This window comes from Astatotilapia calliptera, chromosome 5 (assembly GCF_900246225.1).
Source record: "Astatotilapia calliptera chromosome 5, fAstCal1.2, whole genome shotgun sequence".
In the NCBI taxonomy this organism is placed as follows: Eukaryota; Metazoa; Chordata; class Actinopteri; order Cichliformes; family Cichlidae; genus Astatotilapia; species Astatotilapia calliptera.
This window is the reverse complement of record NC_039306.1, coordinates 11,534,778-11,552,578: the sequence shown is the minus strand read 5'-3', so window position 1 is coordinate 11,552,578 and position 17,801 is coordinate 11,534,778. Positions and strand designations below refer to the sequence as shown.

The 17,801-nt window shown below is 41.2% G+C and overlaps 1 protein-coding gene across 3 annotated transcripts in view; it reads right to left on the bottom strand.

The window, feature by feature from the left end:
• Positions 1-17,801, bottom strand: part of stab1 (stabilin 1) — a 183,689-nt gene that overhangs the window by 114,964 nt on the left and 50,924 nt on the right. For all 3 annotated transcript variants that reach the window (XM_026167240.1, XM_026167243.1, XM_026167242.1), the window contains 9 exons: positions 17,191-17,325; positions 15,074-15,202; positions 14,935-14,988; positions 14,539-14,652; positions 14,112-14,307; positions 11,414-11,509; positions 11,277-11,322; positions 3,943-4,022; positions 3,708-3,833 (listed from right to left, as the gene is read on the bottom strand). In XM_026167240.1, coding sequence (XP_026023025.1) covers positions 3,708-3,833; positions 3,943-4,022; positions 11,277-11,322; positions 11,414-11,509; positions 14,112-14,307; positions 14,539-14,652; positions 14,935-14,988; positions 15,074-15,202; positions 17,191-17,325 — 976 coding nt within the window. The remainder of the gene's footprint in view (positions 1-3,707; positions 3,834-3,942; positions 4,023-11,276; positions 11,323-11,413; positions 11,510-14,111; positions 14,308-14,538; positions 14,653-14,934; positions 14,989-15,073; positions 15,203-17,190; positions 17,326-17,801) is intronic.

Genomic DNA, 17,801 nt, shown 5'->3' with positions numbered 1-17,801 from the left:
TTTTCAACAGTTTGAACCTGTGTCATTCTCGACTTTAAAGGAAATAATTAATAACCTGAGAAGCTCAAATTTTCTGCATGACATTATTCCTTCTCGTATCATTAAAGATGCATTGAATACAATCGGGACCTGTATCTTATTTTTAATGAACTCATCACTGTCATCTGGCTATGTTCCAACTGTCTTTAAACATGCAGTCATGCAACCTGTTATCAAGAAAAGTAGCCTTGATCGTAACACTCTAGCAAATTACAGGCCGATTTCTAAACTCCCCTTCATGTCAAAAGTTTTAGAGAAAATAGTGCTTCAACAACTACAGACCCACTTAGAGAGAAACGGTATAAGTGATAAATTCCAGTCTGGATTTAGACCGCGTCACAGCACCGAAACTGCCCTACTAAGAGTCTTCAATGACCTTCTTCTAATCGCCGACTCTGGGCGCTCTGCGGTCTTAGTTCTATTGGATTTGACTTCAGCCTTTGATACGGTTGACCATGATATCCTTTTGGCAAGATTGGAACAAGTAGTGGGCCTTAAAGGAAATGTTCTATCTTGGTTTAAATCATATTTCTCTGAGAGGTCGTTCTCTGTCATGATGGGAAAATATTCCTCTTCTTCTGCCCGTTTTCGCTGTGGTGTGCCCCAGGGCTCGGTATTGGGTCCTGTGTTGTTTTCTCTGTATATGCTGCCCTTGGGCTCCATTTTTGAAAAACATAATGTCTTTTTTCACTGCTATGCTGATGATATTCAAATCTACCTCCACCTGACTGGGGATGTTTCATCTTCACTACATCCTCTGTTTGATTGTCTGAGCGATGTCAAAGACTGGTTATCACGTAACTTTCTTACTTTAAATGAAAAGAAGACAGAAATTATTGTTTTTGATAGAAATATGCCTCTGGGACAACTGACTGGCACATTCGGGCCTGTTGCTAACCACCTCACTGATGCTGTTAGGAATCTTGGAGTTTTCATGGATAGTTCCTTCAAACTAGATAAACAGGTCTCTACTGTGGTAAAAACCAGCTTTCACCAACTACGCCTAATTTCTAAGGCTAAACCTTACATACCACACAAAGATCTGGAGAAACTCATTCATGCCTTCATCGCTTCAAGACTGGATTATTGTAATTCTCTCTACTTGGGCCTACAATCTTCTCTTCTTCAGCGTTTGCAGCTGGTCCAAAATGCCGCAGCACGTCTCTTGACCGGCACTAGAAAGTACGATTCTATCACCCCTGTTCTGGCAAATTTAAACTGGCTTCCTATTAAATACCGAATTGATTTTAAAATTTTATTGTTTACTTACAAAATTCTAAACAATATGGCACCTGACTACCTAGCTGATCTCCTCTGTCTGTATAGCCCTCAGAGAGCACTAAGATCATTGGGCCAACTGCTCTTAGTGCAACCTAGGTCTCGGCTGAAGACCAGAGGAGACCGTGCCTTTGCCGTTGCTTCACCCAGGTTATGGAATACTCTTCCTCTTCATATTCGCGCATCAGATTCCATTCAGTCTTTTAAATCACGTTTAAAAACGTATTTGTTTAACCTGGCATTCAAGGCAAATTAGGGTAATTTACATCTGGCTTTGCATTTAGATTATGTAATTATTTTATATTTTATTTATATCTGTAATTTATATTTTATATTGTGATTTTTATCTGTATCATGATTTTACTGGAAAGCACTTTGGTGTACTTTGGTCTTTAAAAATGTGCTATATAAATAAATTTTGATTTGATTTGATAGCAGGAAGTCAACCCCCCCCCCCCCCACACACACACACACACACACATGCATAAACACACAGACGCAGTGTTTTAACCTTTTGTGACCATAAGGGGGTTTTACAATGGGTGTTTGTGTAAACTGTGTGTCACAGAATAAAAAGGCTGCAAGCGGGGGTTGGGGTCGGAGTCGTTTGAGACCGAGGACAGAGTGCTGTTGTTCCCCTTGCTATAGCATGTGAAAATCGATCGATCACTGTTCTTTCTTGCTTTCTGAAGTAGCGGGCCTGCTGAGGTGCAGACCCAACACGGTGTACTAAACATGAGTAATCAATGTACTATGTCCGCATGTATGGAAGGTGTCGCCCTGACACCCTGAACCATTTTTGTGCACGCTTTGAAACAGAAAACTGGCAGCAGAGAGACGATCTACCTTTCTGAGCTAGAGGAGCAGTAATTGCCTCTTCAGGTGAGCTCTACACTGAGGAAAACCAACACCAGCAAGGCTGCAAGACCGGACAGGGTGTCAGATCAGACTGTGAAGTGTGAAATTTGCTGACCAATCTGTAGTTTCTCCGGGGAGGTTTCAGACAGTTTCAACCTGTCACATCAGGTTGCTGTCTGCCCCAAATCTTTCATTATTGCCTCTGTGTCTAAAAAGTCAGCTGCCACCTGCAATGTGATTACTGCACTGTTGCACTGACCTCAGTAATTATGCAGCACTTCAAGGACATCATCCCTGCTGGTATTGAGAGCCATCAGTTCACCTATACAGGGAACCAATGCACAGAGGATACAGTCTCAATAGCACACAGCCTGGCGTCACCTGCAGCTGAAGTCAACGAATAGCATCGTTGACTTCAGCTGCCTTTAATACGGTAATCCTGGATAAACTACCACTGAAGCTTCACAACATGGTGTTGTCCACTTCGATGTGCTCCTGAATCAAGGACTTTCTCACCAGTAGGCCTCAGGTGATGAGAATAAGGGACTGTACATCAGCCACTGTGTGCTCAGCCCAGCTCTCACATGACTGTAGTGTCATTCACTGTTCAAATACCTTTGTGAAGTTTGCAGACACCACCATAGAGGGTCTCATGTCAGATAATGAGACTCTCTACAGAGAGGAGCCCCTGTACCTGCCATTACTGTGTTTACCTCTGCAGCAACGATCAAAACCAGGTGTGAAAATGAACCCGGGTTCAATTTAAACGGACTAAACAGCAAAGGTTTGAAAGCACGGCAGAAGAGGGAGAGCTGACAAGACAAACACAGGCTGTCAAAATATCATTAATGCTACATCCGAGGAAAAGGAAATAACAACACTTAACAGGAAGTGAAAATGAGAGTCATGGAAACATAACAGGAAAATGTGAATGAAAGAAGCCACAAAAATAACTTGGCAAGAACCCAGGACTGTGATACAGCTGTTTACTGATGCAGTTTTTAGCCGTGCTGTATTTTTCCTGGAGTCAGTGTTTGAGAACATGGATTGACATGTGATGAATTTACTGAGATTTTCTTTGTTCTGGTGGTTGATTTTGTCATCGTTGTTTGAAATAAATAAATAGTGTAATCGTATAGGAAAACTGTAACAACTTAGACCTTGCCTATGCTTGTATTGCATCATGTGTGCAAAGGCAATTACATGAAATAGTTAAATCTATTATCCATTATATACTTGTGTTTTTCAATTCTGTTTTACTGGGAGTATTTTTAACTGTAAGTGTCTGTACTACCCACAGATTTTCCTTTTTAAAAACATATACAGATAAAACCTTCACTACTAGCCAGTACTGACATTGGCCAAAAAACAGAGGAATAAAGTTTAGGACCTTTATTGATTCTTCTTCTGTCTGAAATCATTACTTGAAGGCGACTTCAGCATTTCCAATAATGTCTAAGAACTTTGATCTACAAAACCTCTTGGTCTTGGTGGATTTATAGAGGTCCAGGTTAGGGTTTAGGACCACATACCGAGGCAGATGACCCCATCTCCAGTGTACCCCTGTTTACAGGTACAGGTCCTCATTCCCGCTGCCACTTTGGTACAAACGGCAAACTCTGAGCATCCGCCGTTAGACCGGCTGCACAAATCCAGCTCTGAGAGACAGAAAGAGAAAGATGAGGAGAGCGTAATCACACTAAAAGACAGGTTTAATGACGCTGTGTGTGTGTGTGTGTGTGTGTGTGTGTGTGTGTGTGTGTTTGCCTTTGCAGTAGGTTCCGTTTCCTTCATATCCAGCCGTGCACACGCAGACGGCAGCTGTTCCCTGTGGCCCTGTTATGCAGCTGCAGCAGAAAAACAAACGGCTCAATATGTGTTTCACATTTTTACTGAAGCTGAGAGCTGTGACTAATAATTTCTATCATTACAAATCATATTTGTGAACAGCGCCCTGCATTACTGTTTATATTCTGTAGTTTTCTTCGCATCATTGATCCTATTACCAGCACAGAATTGAATTTCTAGCCTAACACATATCTCACTGCCGTGGTGCTCCACTGTTGTCAAAAAAGGATTAAAAACACTCAGTGAGCTACTGTTACAACGGACCACATGTCCTTTCATTACTATGAACACACGATGAAAACACTATAGACTCAATCTCACAGACTAGCCCCATCAAACAAACTTACAAAAACCCATCCATCATATAATAAAAGCACATCTCTACAGATTTTTTTAAACACGTTTTTAACATTTAGGGCAATCCAATAATGAAGTGTCTGTGTATTTTAATGCTAAAAAATTATCTGCAAGGTGGTCATTATCTTATGCCTGATCCGTGTATGTTTATGCAGCCCTTCAAGCAGAGCCTTTCTGATTTTATCTTGTCCAGTTCTGAAGCATGACATCTTATTATTTTAAAATCAGATATCACCAATGACGGATGTATTCGACTGATAAACCAAGGGCCCGATACGCCGATAGAGATTTATGGTCTCTATGGGTGACCCCCTTCATTCAGGGGGTCGCCCCCTCCTGGCCATTAGAAAGAATGCATGTTTAAGGGACTTCTACATGGTGCCTTAAAACCACTGGTCCCAAACCCACAGGCCACTGGTCTGTGAGTCGTTTGGTACCAGGCTGCGAGAGTTGAAGCTCAGGTGTATAACTTGTGGTTTTCAGGGTTTTTATCAGTTTTTATCATTATTTTTTTTAAATCGTTTTTATCGTAAACTCTGTTTCCCTGGGTCTTTCTTTACGGATAAATCTTCTTTTTGGTAACGGTACTGGTTTTATTTTGTTGTATTTATCTCCAACACCTTAAAGGCCGGTCTGTGAAAATTTTGTCGGACATAAACCGGTCCGTGGCGCAAAAAACGTTTGGGACCACTGCCTGTATCAAATTACAGATTTAGACCATCCTTTGCCCTCCTGTATCCCCTGCTGCATTTGGCAAACAGGAAGCTCCGGTAAATCTCTGCCTTCATCCAGCTACTTCAGTCAGCAGTGAAATCATCAATAAATGTAATTTCATCTTCACTGGCAGCAATGAGAAAACCTCCAGCATTTTTGAAAAAAAAAAGAGGTGCTGCTTTGGGTCAGGAGCAGTTCTTTTCACTGCTTCCATAACAGAGCTTTTGTGGACTGCAGCTTGGCCTGCCTGTTTTTGTGTCAAGGTCACAGAGTGCCTCAGGTGCATTCCTCATGTGTCTGGCAGCCCGGCCCTCCTCTCACTCCCCCGGAGCCCTGATTGCTGATCAGCACACTGCACACCTGCTCATCAACTCTGCAGCATATCAAGCCTGGTTCTTCATCACTCATCACCAGGTTGTTATTTCAGCCGGTGCTTGATGAAAGTTCTTCACCATCATGAACTCTGTGCATTTGACTCTTGTGTTGATTCTGATAGTCGAACTAATCTGCTACCCATCTCATGCGCCTGCCAGCCAAACCAGACATGATCTCACCCCCTGCCTTCATCTCCACTCAGCACTAGTTCCCCACCCACCAGCTTCCCTCAACCCTCCCCTGCTGTAATCCTCCTCCACCTCCATCCACCTCCACTCCCTGACTGCAAACAATAAACTCTTTCTTATTCCTTCTACCTTCGATTCTCACTGTTGATCCTAAAGTCAGGAATGCACACAGGTATGTGTCGGCAATCTCACCCAGATTAAGAAACAAAAAACAAAAATCACACTGGCAGCAGAAAGTTCCATCTGTACAGACGTGGCGCATATTTTTAGTGACGGAGAACAGAGAGCTGCTTCCAAAATACGCTGCGATACATCTGTCAGGATGTGGGCGCAGAAGGGACCCTAATGCAGGACAAAGTTAAACAAAAATTAAAAACGCATTTACTGGCTGATGCACAGTCCAGAAATAAACAAAGTCTGCAAAATGGGAACCAAAACCACAAAGCAGAAATCTAACTAAACACTGAGATCTTGGAAAACAGGAGAAACATAAGCAGCACAACAGGGAGCATTAGTGAACAATCTGGCAAAGTCAAAGTTAAACACTGGACTATGCAGAATATATATACCTTAGGGACTAAATGCGGATCAGAAACAGGAGGGGAAGGAGATGAAAATAAAAGTAATTGAAAAAACTTGTAAACAGTGGACTAACTAACTTAATAACAGACAGCGAAGCACCAAAGACTCAAATCATAACTAAGCTAAGAACTAGAATAGGAACTGATGCTTAAAATAACTACGGAGTAATAACGAAATCAAACAGGAACGCAAACTTCAACCAATACCGATCAAAGCTCTAAAACTCAAAAGCTGCAAATAAAAACCCACACAAATATAACAGCATCTGATCGACTCAGTAGTATGTTCTTGAGTAGTATGTTCATGTACTAATTCACTCAGTAGTATGTTCATGAGGGAACATTTCCTGGTTGAAACATGAGGATTTTCCGCCTCTGACCAGGCGGGATTTATGGCCGGCAGGCACTCATATGACAATTCAAGACGCCTCTTGAATATTATCCATACATCATGCAACTCAATTCCAGAGGTTGTGGTATCTCTTGACGCGGAGAAAGCTTTCGACCGCGTCGAGTGGAGCTTCCTCTATGAGGTGATGGATAGGCTTGGCTTAGGGGCTGACTTTATTCTCTGGGTCAAGCTACTATATTCCTCGCCATCCACCTGTATTCGTACTAACAACAACTTGTCTTTGCCTTTTCCACTTGAAAGGGGCACTGTGGTAATGTGTGGGTGTTCATGTGCCAATGGGGTTTTGCCAGTAGGGGGCGCTGTATTTGAGAGGGCTCATGAATGCCTCTATAAAAGAAGACTGACTTGTGAATGAAACAATAAACAATAAAAATGTTTGAAGCAGACGCTCGCGAAACACAAGTGGATGCTGTGTAATTATTCAAAGCTATACGAAGACAACACAGGCACTAGGCAAGGGTGCCCTCTCTCACCCCTCCTATTCGCCATTGCTATCGAGCCTCTTGCAATATGGCTGCGTTCAGAGGATAGATTTAAAGGCATTACAAGGTTCGGTGTGACTCACAAACTCTCCCTTTATGCAGATGACTTGCTCCTATACATTTCTGATCCTCTAAACTCATTCCCGGTGCTTTTTGACATACTGGACCAATATGGTACACTGTCAGGATATAAGGTCAATTATCAAAAAAGCGAGTTGCAACCCCTCAATTCCCTGGCCAGAGCTCTTCCCCACTCAATAGTGCCTTTTAAGTGGACAGAAACTGGATTTAGATATTTGGGGGTTTTTATTTCCTCTTCTATACATAAAATGATGAGGGAGAATTTTCTATCCCTACTAGAAAATGTTGGGAAAGATTGTGACTGTTGGACTTCTCTACCATTGTCAGTGGCAGGGAGAGTTAACCTGATAAAGATGAGTGTCCTCCCAAAATTCTTGTATCTTTTTCAACATGTCCCGATTCTTCTTACCAAGGCATTTTTTGACAAGTTAGAAAAGATTCTGTCACATTTCATATGGGGAGGGAAACAAGCTAGTCGCAAGTCTATTCTTCAGTCCACTAAAAGTGACGGTGGTCTTGGTCTGCCCAATTTTAGACACTACTATTGGGCAGCTAACATACAAAAACTTTTATATTGGGTTCATAACGACCCCCTTGCAACAGCCTGGGTACAAATGGAAACTGCATCTAGCTGTTACTCATTATCATCAATACTCAGCTCACCACTCCCTTTTTCTCCAACCTTTGTTGGGGATAATCCAATAGCTAAGGAAACGGTAACTATTTGGCAATAGTTCAGAAAATACTTCGGGCTACTTGGACCGTCTTTGCTAACGCCTTTATCAAAAAATTTTAATTTTGTACCTTCAAACACTGATGCGGCCTTTAGCAGTTGGAAAGATAACGGACTTAGGACTGTTAAGGACTTGTACAGTCAGGACACCTTTCTATCTTTTGCTGACCTATCGTCTAAATACAACCTGCCTAATTCCAACTTTTTTCGTTATCTTCAGGCTAGAAATTTTGTAAAAACGCAGTTCCCTCACTTTCCCAATCGGCCTCCAGAAACAAATCTGGATATCCTGCAGACGAACCCTCATCAAAACAGACTGTATAAAATCAGTATAAAATACTAGATGCTTTGGTCCCCAAATCCATTTCTCATATTAAGCTGAGATGGGAGGAAGAGCTTCAGACAACCCTGCCAGAACAGCAGTGGGATTGTGCTTTGAAATTGATTCACTCGTCCTCAGTTTGTGCTCGTCATACTTTGATTGAGTGCAAGGTGGTCTATAAAGTACACTATACAAACGCAAAATTATCTAAAATCTATCCAACCATCAGTGATGCCTGTAGCAGATGCGGACTATCGCCTGCCAACCATGTCCACATGTTTTGGTCTTGTTCGAAACTGAGTGCATTTTGGAGGAATATATTCGACACACTTAGCCAAGCATATGGCCAGACTGTCCTTCCTAACCCACTCTCCGCAATTTTTGGCATTCCTCCCGACTTGAACTTATCTGGTCCCCTCAAACAGGCCCTAGCCTTTACCACTTTACTGGCCCGGAGGCTTATTCTGTTGAAGTGGAAGCTTCCCCACCCCCCAACTCATGATCATTGGGTGAGAGATGTACTCTTTAACTTAAAGTTGGAAAAACTTAGATTCTCTCTAAAAGGTTCTATTAGGGAATTTAACAAAATCTGGAAATCATTTCTCTTGCTGGTGGACACCATTACTTTACTTCCTGAGTCTGAAGTGAACTGAGCGAAGCTACATTATAATGGGGGTTTTTTTGTTTGTTTTTTTTGTTTTGTCTTTTTTTGAATCTTATTTATACCTTATCTATTTGTTTTTCCTTTTGTTTTGTTTGGTCCTTTCTCTGCTTTTGTTTTCTCTGTTTTTGCTTTGTTTGTTTTTGTTTGTTTGTTTGGTTGTGGGGTGGGGGGGGTGGTTGTGGTTGTTGTTGTTTTTTGGGGGTTATGCTTGTTATGTGTATGGGTCCTGAGATGTTGTTTTTTTTTTGGTTTTTTTTTTTTTGTGTGTGTGTGTGGGCAGAGACTGGTTCTCTGCGGTGTTTTGTCTATGGTATGGGTCCTGAGATGTTGAGGATTTTCCTGGAAAACTCTCTTTCATGGTTGACAAATAATGGGAAGTGGGGGGGTTGTTTTATTGCCACAGAACGTATAAAACACTGATGTCACCCACAGGTTTGTGAAGTCCTGTTTTGAAGCTTTGAGATGAGATCTTGGCATTTGGAAACCAGATATTGCAACAAGGGGTTGATCTGACTGAAATGACACACTCACTAACTAATTTAGATTTTTTTAGTTTCGATTCTAATTATGCAAACTGCAGAATTCTTACCCTTTCACTCCACTCATTTGTTAGCTCAACTCAGGGTCCGTTATGTTTTTCTTTTTACATTCTTCTTTGTTAGATGGCATCATTTGATATTTTTCTGACATCTCTTATCATTTCTATGCTGATGACATTCAGCTGTGTATGTCTTTACAGCCTCAACAGTTGACTTTGAATACACTGTCCACCTTATGTGACTGCTTACCACAGATAAGTGAGAAGACTTATGCATGACTATCGTTCCTCCAGAATCAGTCAGACTCTTGTTTGTTTTTGCTCATCTGCTGAGTCTGTGTTTGTAGTCTTGATGTAATATTTTATCCTTTGACTCACATGAAAAATGTATTTCACATTTCTATTTCTTTCTTTTAAGGAACAACTCCAAACTTCGATCTAACTCAGCTGAACTGGGGAAATATTTTCATGCATTTGTGTCATCATGCCGACATTAATGCATTGCCCTCTTTATCGTCTTAGACAAATCATCTCTTTCACACCTCCAAGAGAAACAAAATGCTGCTGCCAGACTCATAACTCCTTAAAGTGGTAAGTGAGCTCATATTTCTCCGGTTTTGTACTCTTCACACTAGCTCATTTGGTTTTAGAACATCATTAAAAATACTAAATAGGTGACTCTGTGAAAGCTTAGAATGATTTTACAAAATCAATGAAATTTTTCATTCAACATCATCTGAAACCACTACTTAGCCCATAAACTTGCCTGGAAAGAGTTTTCAGAAGAGGGATCAGAGGGCAGTTTTCCCATAGATTTCTACAGTACTGCAAGTCTTTTGGCAGCCACAGGTATCACCCCCTGGTGCCCATGAAAAATAATGCTGTTTTCCAGCAATTGCAATTTGGATTCACGTTTTACACCTGGAAGATACGTCTGTCTTTTATTCTGCCCATAGCTATTGCTTTGCAGTCATAAAATGGAGGTTGTACTGGTACCAAAAAAAGAAGAATTATTCATAACACACGTGAAAAGACCCAGGAAAACCGAGTTAACGATAAAAACGATAACAAAATAACGCTAAAAACCGATAAAAACCCTGATTTCACACCTGAGCCTCAACTCTTGCGGCCCGGTACCAAACGACTCACGGACCGCTACCGGTCCGAGGCCCGGGGGTTGGGGACTGCTGATGTAGAGTAAAGAGTAAAAAGTGAGTAGCTCTGAAAAACTGCCAAGGTTCAATGCTGATTAGTTAAACTCAGAACAAACCCTTATTTTCTTAAAACCAACAACCTAGCATGGTTGCTGGTTGATATTGGTGTTTAAGACACCTATATCAACCAGCAACATTCATTTACTTGCCTGGCCCAAGCAGAGAAAAGGCAGCTAATAATATTATAATAATATTATCACTAATTTCCCACAGCTTTCTCACATGGAGCCTGCAGAAAGAGCTTCATCCACGTTCCCGTTACTATGATGGGAATTCTCTGTTTGGACAGTTACCTGTGGTGCTCTCACATGAGCTTAATTGGACATCCCACAGACTTTAAAGTGCAGAGCTGGCAGGTTAAAGGCTATATGCATCTGCAAATATGCCTATAATGGATATTAACCCCCTTTTGGACCATGTTATCAAAACCTGACTATTAATGAGGTGTGCAGAATTAAAATTTAAGCCTAACTGTACTGGGTAGCACTGAGTTCAAAAAGAATATTATGGTCAGTAAATATAATATTTGTTGTTTTTTGTGCTTGTGCTGTTACCATCATGAAACACAGCAACTGAGGACACATTGACTTACTTGGCGTTTTCGTCACACACACCTCCACAGGCGTCATCTTTGATCTCTGAGACACATAACACACACACACAGGTTTCAGGTGATGACAGGTCAGAGAAAATATGTGTGGTTAAAATTTAATTGTTCCTTTGTCTTACCTAGAGAGCAGGAGGCTCCTTTCCAGCCTTTATAACACACACACCTGCCACTTCCTGTCAGACCATCCTCACACTTCCCGTTGGCACAATTACACTCTGCAACACACACAGTACAACTCATAACTCCCTCCTTGACTTTATTTAGTTAATGAAGTGTTAGTCACAGGTCTGTTAGCTTTATGAGATTATTTTGGTTTGCTAATAACAGATTTATTAGCAAACTTGAAGCTGGTTTTCTCTGTCCTTGCTGCCTGATCAAAGCATCAAACCCCTGCAGCTACTCCTGCAGTATGGATGAGTTTTTCAAGAAAAAATACCATTTGATTTTCAGTTGTGGCAAACCTGTCACCTACTAGCTTTGCCTGGTGAATGTCTTGATGCATGCTCAATCATCCAGCGAAGGAAATCACAAAAAGTTGTTTCTGTTCATCAGGACATCACGTTTTCAGTGGGAGAAACTTTTTTCACTTGTGTTTCAGTCACTGAAGCAGTGGAGGTTGTTCGTAAGAGGTTACAGGATGACCCCAATCTCAGCAACAGGACCACTCTCAGCACCAACCAAGTGTGTTTGCTTTTGGAACTGTGTCTTCATTCCACATATTTCACATACAAAGGTCAGTGCTACAGGCAGAAACATGGGTGTGCCATGGGTTCCCCAGTTTCACTCATTGTGGCTAATTTGTACATGGAAGAAGTGGAAAAGAGGGCTTTGCTATCCTACCCTGGAACACCACCAAGTCATTGGTTCAGGTTTGTGGATGACACCTGGTTTGAAAATCAAATCTAAGGGCGTACCACAATTCACGGATCACAGTAAATCGGTGGACCAACACATCAAATTCACTCGGGAAGATATGAAAAATGAGACTGTGAGATTTCCATCAGTAAGTCTATCAGGAGACATTTAAAGTTAACGTGTACTGTATACCTATGCATATGGATCAGTATTTAAGGTTTGGGTCTCATTATTGATTGGAGCACAAACTTGGTGTCATCAGGATGCAACACAGAGCAAACACCATCTCCACAGACAGCACGGCTGGAAACAGAAGAACATCACATCAAGAAGGCCCTGAGTAAATGTGGTTATCTCAGCTGGACATTTATCAAAACTGGGAAGGCGCTTAAAGAAAGCTCCAACCCATTCAGGAGAGAAGGACAACTGCTGCAAAAGCAAAAACCTGTAGTGATCCCTTATGTGTCTGGAGTATCGGAACAGTTGAGATGCTTTTTTTTTTTTTTTTTTTTTTTTTAAACGCCGCATCTTTGCGGCTTTTAAACCCCAAAATATGCTGCGCCAAAAATCCACGTGGATCGGGTCCCCCGACACAAACAGAGTAATATAGTGTACACTGTTAAGTGCCAGGAGGATTGCCATAATATATACATCAGGGAAACCAAACAGCCTCTGGCTGAACGGATGGCACAACACAGAAGAGCTACCTCGTCCGGCCAGGACTCCGCAGTCTATTTACACCTGCAGGCCAGTGGACACTCTTATAGTGACACATCTTGGACAGGGAGGAACGCTGGTTTGAGCGGGGAGTCAAAGAGGCCATTTACTTGAAAAGGGAAAGACCATCTCTGAATCGAGGAGGGGGTCAAAGGGTACATCTTTCACCATCTTACAATGCTGTGATTGCAGCCATTCCTCAACTCTCTGTGAATGGTACTCATGGCCATTGATCAACTGTTGTTGATCAGTGATCAATAATCAATGGTCATGACAATTTGCATGTTAATGATCAAGAAACCGGCCTCACTAGTCTATTGTTTATCAGTGGTGCTAGTTTTGAGCAATGAGCTTTTGCCAATTTCTATATTTTTAAGTCACATGATTGTAGTCCAAAGTGTTGCATAAACAATGACTTGGCCAAGATTATGTCAATTAGAAATCACTGTAGTCAGATGTAACAGGACTCAAACCTTGCAAAAAGTTTCACTTTGGTCTCATCACTCCACAGAATATTTTCCCAAGAGTCCTAGGGATCATCAAGATGTTTATTTGGCAACAATCCTTTATGTTCTTTTTGGCCAGCAGTGCGTTTTTCCTTGGAGCTCTCCCCTTGATGCCATTTGTCTAGATTGGCATGAAGATGAAGGTGCTCAGGGCAGAGCTGTTTACTCCTTCACATTGAAAGGAGCCAGTCGAGGTGGTTCAGGTATTTAACTAGGATGCCTCCTTGATGGCTACTAGCGGAGGTCTTTGGTGGAGGTCCAACCTGGAGGAGACCCCCGATCTCACAGCTCATGTCAGGGTTTGCACAGGAGTGGGTGAGGGAGATCTAAGATGGATGGATCCTTTGTTGTTGTTCACAGGGCTGTTAGTATTATAGATTTTTTTTAGCTGTGTAAGACTGTGTCTCAGAAGCTCAGTTTTTGTTATAATCAGAAGCTGGGGACTAGGAATGCCGTTAGCACTTGAATGATTTTATAAACAGCCCTAAAATGATGATGTAGAAAATCTAGCAAACATAGTTAAACAGCATTGATTTTGACATGTCGAGTCTCGTTTGTCTCTTCTCCACATCTACAGTCAATACACCTAAATATTTATTTAGCTGTTTTTCCACCGTCACCGGGTAACGCCCCCTTGTGACAAATATAAAATATGGCAGACAGGAAATGCTTCACTCTGTGTGTGTGTGTGTGTGTGTGTGTCTGTGTTTGTGCGTGTGTGTGTCTGCATGTTGCTCACTGGAGGAGCAGTTAACTCCGTATCTCCCCGGCTCACAGTCCTCACACGCAGTTCCATGGAAACCCTCGTAGCACTGGCACTCGCCATTGCCATGGTTACCATCATGACACTCCCCGTGATTGGAGCACCAGCTGCCGACGTCTCCGGGGCATTTGAAGCACTCGTGGCCATAGTAACCGGGGCAACAGGAGTGATCCTGCAGGGCAGACAAATCCATGACATCATCATTATTATTATGATTATGATGATGATGATGATGATGCTGATGATTATTATTATTATTATTATTATTATTGAATTTAAAACATGTACACAATGTTGTGTCAGTGATGACGGGTGTTTCTAGCTGATTATTATGCATTTATCAGGTTTCATCAGACCCTTATGAAAAGAGCCATAATGTTTATGGAAATAAGTTTGAGCAGACCATAGTGGTCCGGAGACATTTGATGACACAGCCCAGCACAGACTTCCTCCTGGATCCGACCCGCTTCCTGTACCTACAGTTGGGTTGCATGTTGGCTGGAAACTGTTTTTTGATCTGCAGCATAAAGATTACACCAACATCAGGAATCATCAACATAAACAGGCAGAAGTGAATAAAAGAGCCTGAAATGCTGAAAAACACTAAACAGAAAAACCCGATGACTTTAAGAACAGCGACACGCGTCATACAATTACAACCCTGCCCCCTTTCAGGTCCCTTTTGTAAAGTCTGAATGCGTTAATTTTGGGGTCATTTTTAAAGCTGTTAAAATTACTTTTGGAAAAGCTTGAGTTTCAGTTATTATGTCCACCCCACGAACTATAACAGTTTTCTTACTGGTTTGTGAAAGAAAATGCATCGGGGTGGTCCATCACAGTCTGTACATCTTCCCTGGAGACAGAAAGGAGAACAGAGAGGCTGGAGTAACTCTGACAAACAAACATCCATCTATCCCATCCCTTCTCTCTATCCTTACCTCGACCTGCAGGTAGGTCATTTTGCTGCATCTGTTGCGGCGGACTTTGAGGACCTGAGGGAGCGTTATGATGACTCCGTTCTGGGTTACTGTGACGCTCCCGTCAAGAGGAATGTCATTCACAACTGTCTGGAGTTCAAGAGAAGAAGAAACACACCAATCTTTTTTTTACAATGAATCTTTTACACAAAACAAAAATAACGATCATCTTAGCTTAGGGAGTCAGTTGACAGTGGTTCTTTGGTCTGCTTCTGCACTACAGGAAATACTGTTGTTGAGCAGTAGTGGTGTGCAGATCGATACTGAAATATCTATTCTTCCGATACCAGCAATTTATGTTCTAGAATCGATTCTCATATTATAATATCGATATTTTAGTGCTCTGGGGTAAATTTGTAGTTTTTCCATTAAAATGAACGCAGTGGAAAGAAACTATATAATTTGGATCGTCTAATTTGGAAGGAACTACTTCCTCTTACACCTTTCATAGTCATATGTGAAATACGGCTGTATAAATGTGTCCCAGCCCCTGGCGTGCACACTCACAACAATGGCTAAGCGCAAACAGGACGTGTGTGGACCTGTTTTACCTCCACAAACAGCCAAGATGCGGTTTGTGATATATGTGGCAAGACAGTGAGGTGTTGTGGCAACACCACTGACCTCGTCAAACACCTCGGAGTAAATCATATCACAGAATATGATGAGCTTATGTTGAGGCGAAATGAAGAGGAGGAGAGGGGCAGGTGCTGCTAGGGCGAGACAGACGTCTCTCGCAGAGTCCTTTAGTGCTGCAGGCAGGCAACATGCTCAAATAGCTCACAACGTCAGGGTTTTTTTTTTTTTATTTCTATATGATTATTCTGCATGATTAAGCAATAAAAACAAGTTGTCTGATGTCCTCTAATCATTATGAAGCAATATGGTTATGTTATTATTACAATTACATAATACAATTATATATTGTATTATGAAATACAATGAAACAAGTTTTTGTACAGAGTATCGGTATCGGATCAGTATCGCCGATACCACCCTGAATTTTACTTGGTATCGGATCGGAAAGGAAATCAGTGGTATCGCACATCACTATTGAGCAGGAGTTCAAAGTCAGTGTAATCCATCATTACACTGACTTTTTACTTGTCAATTAAAAGGTCAGCACATTCTGAAGGAAAACTCCGCCATACTGTCTATTTTATTCTAAATTTGATCGTAATTTAGAAAATGAAAATAATGCTGCACTAAATTTGACTTAAAACTAACACCTGAGACCAAAAACTAATGAGGAAAACACTTACTAACTGAACAGATCAAAAAAGCAGCAGGTACATTTTCCCACAGAACTCAATGCAATTGGACTTAGTTTTACAACCAAGCGATGCCCTCTGATGCCCTCACTAGCGAGAATGTCCATTTTTATGGTGAATATTTTCTATTTTCCATTCTATTATATTTCCATTTTCCAATTTTCACAAATTTCAACATCAGCAGAGTCTTTCTCCCCGTGGTTACGGAGCCACTCATTCCCTGCTGCCTTTTCTTCCTATGTCACTGTATGTCTCGTCTTACCTTTTTTAAATCTGCTAGTTTGCCTTCTGGATGTTTACGTTTTAGCACTCATTAATTGTGAGGTAATGGTAGAAAAATGGGGCTTTATATGGAGCTGGATAAAAAGCTCAACACAACAACCCAGGCAGAAAATTATTTCAGTTTTTATTACATGACATTATTGTGCAGCTCCTGGCAAATTACAAGGTTACATTACCTTAGTTGTCGTTAAACTAAAGTATAAAATCATTTTATACTTTTACTGAGAACTTCTGGGAAAAACACGACCTAGACTACTTTTGTCCTTACAGTTGGTTTATTGTGTTACTACCACTGCAGTGTCATGCTGCTGTTTCTACAAATTAAGAAGTCTCTTAAAAATGACAGTAGCTCTTATAAATCCTGCTGCCTGGAAGCTGCAGGTATTAAGAAGATCTTACTCAGTATTTCTTCTATGTTGTCAGAAATATCATTATTGTAAATTTTCTTTGAATATAATGATATAATTGTGAGGCTGTATGACCCACCACTAGTTTCATGGCTGGTGTCAGTGCAGTTATTGTTACCTGGTTGTTGTTGTCCAAGTGGAACTGGACCTGGTACTCAGTTCCAAGCAGAGTGCTTTTCAGTGTGCCATCAGGCAAGCGGTCAGGGAAGAGCAGCTCATTAAGAATCACATGGTACTTGAACACATCAGAGTCCTGGACAGATGGAAGACAGAGGATTTATTTATAGCCAAAGACAAGAGTTGCAGTGGATCATCTCACCAGCAGGAAGAGAAAATAGGAGTGGACATGATGGTCAACTACAAAAAAATTGTTAATGCAACAAACATTTCACTTTATACACAAATTAGAGTTTTGTTATAAACAGTATGTAAGTATCTAAGATAAGCTCTTAGTAGCCCATCTTTAAGATACTGTAGTTCAAACACAGCAGACCAACATAAAAACATCCTGTGCCAAATTAATACATAGCCTGGTTTATAGACATCAATTCTCTTTCAGATATTTCCTTCCTCTCCTGACAGGGAGATATCTGACACAAAAAGGTGATTCATTATTTTGGTCAGTACAAACAAACCACCTTAGTACCATTGTTTGCTGGGAATGCTCACTTCATTTTGCGTTATATGAAACAGCTCAATTATTATTTGATGTGGATGTTCGTAATGTGT